General features: G+C 33.3%; 1 protein-coding gene across 1 annotated transcript; it reads right to left on the bottom strand.

Moving 5' to 3' along the window:
- Positions 1 to 2,179: 2,179 nt before the first annotated feature.
- LOC145069005 (protein LURP-one-related 10-like) lies at positions 2,180 to 3,592 on the bottom strand. Its single transcript, XM_079015976.1, has 3 exons — positions 3,247 to 3,592; positions 2,919 to 3,149; positions 2,180 to 2,786 (listed from the first exon to the last, which is right to left on the bottom strand). Exons 1-3 carry the CDS (start codon positions 3,478 to 3,480, stop codon positions 2,610 to 2,612), a joined length of 642 nt encoding a protein of 213 aa, XP_078872102.1. The 5' UTR covers positions 3,481 to 3,592; the 3' UTR covers positions 2,180 to 2,609.
- Between the last annotated feature and the right edge of the window lie 1,298 nt (positions 3,593 to 4,890).

Raw genomic sequence — 4,890 nt, 5'->3', positions numbered from 1 at the left:
GCTGGACAATAAGTAGGACCATGTTCCATGTGTTTGTCCGGCTGATATCATGAGAGCAGAGGATTATATGATCACTTATCTTAAATGGCGCATCATCATCATCTCAGTTTTGAGAGACTTTGAAAGAGCTACGATTGCTAGTCGGATTTTGAAGTCATATTTGCAAATATAGTTATTAGACTTATCCAAGTGGGAGACTATTGGATATAGTGTCTAAGTCCATAACTTTATTTGGTATGTACTTGACCCGACCCGGCATGGTCTATTTGGGTTGCATGGCATTGCAATATTTGGATAGACTAAATGAGAGAATAAGGCACTTATGATTATTAATATATTATAAGTTCTAATATATTAATAATAGTATTATTTAATTAGTATTGATCAAGCATTAATTTGGTGATCAAAGTGAGACTAATTAAATATATAGGGTTGATTATGACAATCATCAATTCTTTTATGGTGGATTAATGATCTATGGTTTATGGGTTATGGATGTAACCATTTGGAGCTCCATGGATAGTCCATGGGAGTTACAAACGCATGGGTCATGAGAAATGAAGAGTCATGACAATTATGGGTCTTCATGATGAAACCCTAATTGTGACACCGCTATAAAAGGGACCCTTTGGCTAGCAAAATCGGGACCTAGTGTTACTAGAGAGGGCATAACCGATTTTTGAAGTGTAAGAAGTATTCTCTCAAGTTATTCCAAGTTTTGTGGTGTTGTGTGAAGCATTTGAGGCACAACATTTGGGGTGCTAGGCTCACAAAATCTTGAAGGAATCCAAGCAACAACAAGGTATGTATTTCTACTAGTTTTTTATGTTTTATTTATTCCCCATGCCATGCTAGTTAGGAAATAACCTTGAAAAAGAAATTTGCATGTATATAGAGAAAACATAGATTCAAGGTTATTAGGGTTGCATGTACACTTAGGAAGTGTTATAATGTTCAAAACCCATCAAAATCGTCCCTAGGGTTCTCTTGGAATCAAGTAGAGCCGATTTCCATAGCCTAGGGGTCTTATTTATACTTGCAGGCTGCTAGGGTTTTAGTCTAAACCCTAATGGACAGCTTAGCCACCAAGCAGCCCAAGGAACCTTCTGGAATAAGCCCTTGGACAAAAATATGATGGATCCCCATCATAATTTCGTTCCCCCCTTAGTCCATTAGGTTTCCCAGCCCAAAACTCAACTATCATACATTTGACAGTGTATACCCCTTTATTTAATTAATCTCTTTTAGTCACTAAATTAATTCCCAATTAATTTATGACCAATATTAATTAAATAAATATGATTTCTCTTTTAATATATTATTCTTATAATATATTAATAAACCATAATATTCTCTCTTTCTCTTTAATTTACCTTGTCAAGTTGCTTTGGAGAAGGCAACTCAAAAGGACCACGCACAACCGAGTTAAGTACATACCAAATATAGTTACGGGCTTAGACACTAATCCAACAGGTACCAGGTGGCAAGTTTAAGCATTGCTTGAACTTGCTTAATATTAATCATTGTTGATTGCCCTTGAGGGCAATGACATTGCGGGGCGGTGTCAGGGTAAGGTGGAGTTTTCACTCGGTGAAGTCAACTACGGTGGCTTGATCCCAAATGTGGGTACGTACATGGTCAAATGATGCAGTAGGATTGAGTTTTACATATCAAGATGTGCAATTTCTTCTTTAGTGTATCGTCCAAAATTTGAGATCTATCAAATGTTGTTTGAGGTGGAGAATTGTAAGTGGTCAGCCCAAGAACTCAGCTTGAGTTGACTTGGGTCAGCCCAATTGTTTTAGGTTAAATGACCCACTTAATAGCCCAAATGTTTGTAGGCCCATATATGTTTGTTTATATGTTATTTTTAGCTATAAAGAGAGAAAGAATGTAAGACTTGTAATAGGATAAAAAGTGAGAAAAAATTACTTCTTAACCTAATAGAAAAGTTTTCTCTCTTGTGGTGGATGTAAGCAGGTTATTGGTGACCTTTGTTAAATGTGTTGTTCTTCATTCTCGATTTACTTTCTTTATCTTGGTTATTGTCATTGCTTGTTCGTGGGTCTGAGGGCAAAACAGGAATACAGACATAAAGGTTAACTGCTATCAAGGTTCTATTTTACTGTTTCGCTAAAGTAACAGTATCATAACAGTTCGGAAAAACAGTCCCCACCAATGAGAATATGGCCTCCATAACTCGAATTATGATTTAAGTATACCGCCACACATAGTCACCTACTCATAAAGCAAAACCACACACCAACGTACAGTTTTGAAGTGACAAGAAATCAAATATATAGGGATGACACACACAGATGGCTTATGATCAATTATCAAAGACATTAGCTTGTGATTATTGAAAGACATTTCTGATTAGTGAGTTGGATGAAAGACGATTTTTGATTTTAAAGGCAGTCTCGATGTTACAGCCAGGGATTTGAATCGATTTGGTTTCCATCCTTGATTCTTGCGATCTTCATATATATCATCTGTGTTAAAAAGGAAGGGCCTTCCCTATGGCTAAAAACCGATAAGAAAACTCAAGAATTATACAGTATAATACAATCCAGTCAGGAATTTAGGAACAGAGAATGCAACTGATATGACTAGGGAAAAAGTGAACCAATAACTTCCTCAACAACGTCATCTGTGTTAGAGCTTTTCATAGCCTCAACAATCGCTATAAGTGTCATCACAAAAGCATAATCGACATTGGGATAAATTGTCACCATGAATTTGTCCTTAACGTACTCCCCATTCTCCCATGATTGCGTTTTATACATCTGCAAGAATAAGTGTATTAATTAATTTCAGCTCAAGCTGATTAATTTCATGAACTTATATATGATATATAAGTTCATGAAATTAATCAGCTTGAGCTACTATAAAACAAACTAAAAGTTAAGAAAAATTACTTGGGCGATTGTTGTTGAAGTATCTCCTATATAGACAGCGCAGGTTTTCTTCGACCAGCTTCCTTTGATCTTGAAATCACAAACATCTTTACTACTGACTTTGTTTGCTAAGAACACATGTACACTGGTTTTAGACTGGATCATGCCAGGTGTCTTTGTGCTAAATATTATATCCGATTTGCTTTTACTATCACCCCTAAACACATTCCATCGATTATGCTCACTCATGATCTGAAAAAAAATATGCAGTCCATTAATTTTCAATAGTGAATTTAACTTCAAACTTCCTGAACAAACCAAAGAACTATAAATATGAACTTAAAGTCACCTTCTCTCGGATCATGCAGATGGGTTTGTCATAAACATCGAGCAACACTCGCTGAAGGTGGAAGGATGAGTCGCATGGTTTCACTTTGAGCATGATTTTATGGTTAGTATCTGTGATCACAAGGTTTCCGCTTGAATTTATATCAATAATCATATCGAATTGATATGGTAACATGAACTGTGACCCTATCACAGAAACTGGAGAGAATAAAGGAGGATAACTTGGTTGAGCCATGATCAATACACACAGTGATCAGATCGTTCTTGATGGAGAGGATGAGTTTTTGAAAGGCTTTAAATAAGATCTCCATGTTGACGGATTACTTCTATGGGGTTAGGAAATTTGTTAGTACAAGTGTACAGCTCAACACGGAACTGTATTGACAAAGTCTAGCCTCAACTCATTGTAAATGTCATGAACATTTACATGATTGTATTCTTCAGTGGGGTATTTGTAAAAAGGGTCAATATAACAAGGCTTATTGTTTTTGCTTTGAGAAAAGTCGATGTTGTATGGATACTTAATGTCAAATCACGATATATTTAATTGGTCTTAGATTATCTGCATAGGGCATTCGACTTAAATTATGTTTATTATTTAATATAGCACATCTTAATTAACAAAGAGTATAAGTAAGGGATGCTGTTAAAAAAAAGTATAACTAAGGGGCACCGAGATTCCTAATCTAACAACTAATTAAGAGGTGCTGGGGTTAATTCAGGTAGAGAAGATATTCAAATTATTTGTTGTTTAGAAAAAATGATACTAGAAGTAAGTTAAAGGACATACATTTTATATTTGTTTAATTATTATCACTCAATTAGATTAGATAGATGTATTGATAAATTATCTTGTCTACATAATCTATATATCTATAATTAACTGAAAACGAAATAAAAGATATTTGTTTCATTATTTGATTTTTGAACTTTATTTTCTAGTTACTTATTTTATATTGCTTAGTGATATAATTTATAAATAAATACTAAAAATATGAAATATAAAATAAACAATATTCTATGATTTTAAATGTCTGAAAAAGTTCTTTTGAGTGTTATATTAGTCGAATTAATTTATATTATTATACAAACGGAGAAATGGCAATTGAAAAATTATATTGACGTAACAGAAAGTTTAAAAAAAAAATGAAAGTGCCTTTTGACATTTTTTATTCATGTTGTTGACATTGACCAACACAAACAATTAATAGATATATTAATCACAAACATGACTAATCAAAATGAAAAATAAAGTACTCAAATGCACAAACAATAAATAGATAATCACAAACATGACTAATTAATATAACAAATAAAGTACTCAAATCGTTTTTGCGATTAGGTCAATATTGTGTATCAGTCTTTATTTTTTATTTGATTGTTCATATATATTTTGTTGGGACTTTTGTCATTGTTACACAGAGAAAGATTATATTATCTTTAGAGAAAATGACCATTATAGCCGGTTTATTTTAGTTTTTCTACAAAATAGCCAAAAGATTTGAAAAACGACCATAAAAACCATAATTTTCATGAAAATCTAGATGAACTATGAAATTTCTTTTTTAATTTTAGCATGTCAATACCTGCAAAATCATAAGGTGGTCTGTGATTCTTTTTTTTTTTAATTTTTGCAGGTCGCCCT

The sequence above is a fragment of the Lactuca serriola genome, chromosome 8 (assembly GCF_051521515.1).
Source record: "Lactuca serriola cultivar US96UC23 chromosome 8, Lser_US96UC23_V15, whole genome shotgun sequence".
Taxonomy (NCBI): Eukaryota; Viridiplantae; Streptophyta; class Magnoliopsida; order Asterales; family Asteraceae; genus Lactuca; species Lactuca serriola.
The sequence above is the reverse complement of the archived record's forward strand: the minus strand, read 5'-3'. Positions and strand labels throughout refer to the sequence as shown.

What these genes read in the sequence shown, in the direction of transcription:
- LOC145069005 (XM_079015976.1), bottom strand. Translation starts at nt 3,480, where the DNA reads ATGGCTCAACCAAGTTATCCTCCTTTATTCTCTCCAGTTTCTGTGATA. An exon ending in TCTGCATGATCCGAGAGAAG is followed by an intron (nt 3,150 to 3,246) that starts GTGACTTTAAGT and finishes ATTTTTTTTCAG; the next exon opens with ATCATGAGTGAGCATAATCG. An exon ending in CTTCAACAACAATCGCCCAA is followed by an intron (nt 2,787 to 2,918) that starts GTAATTTTTCTT and finishes TTATTCTTGCAG; the next exon opens with ATGTATAAAACGCAATCATG.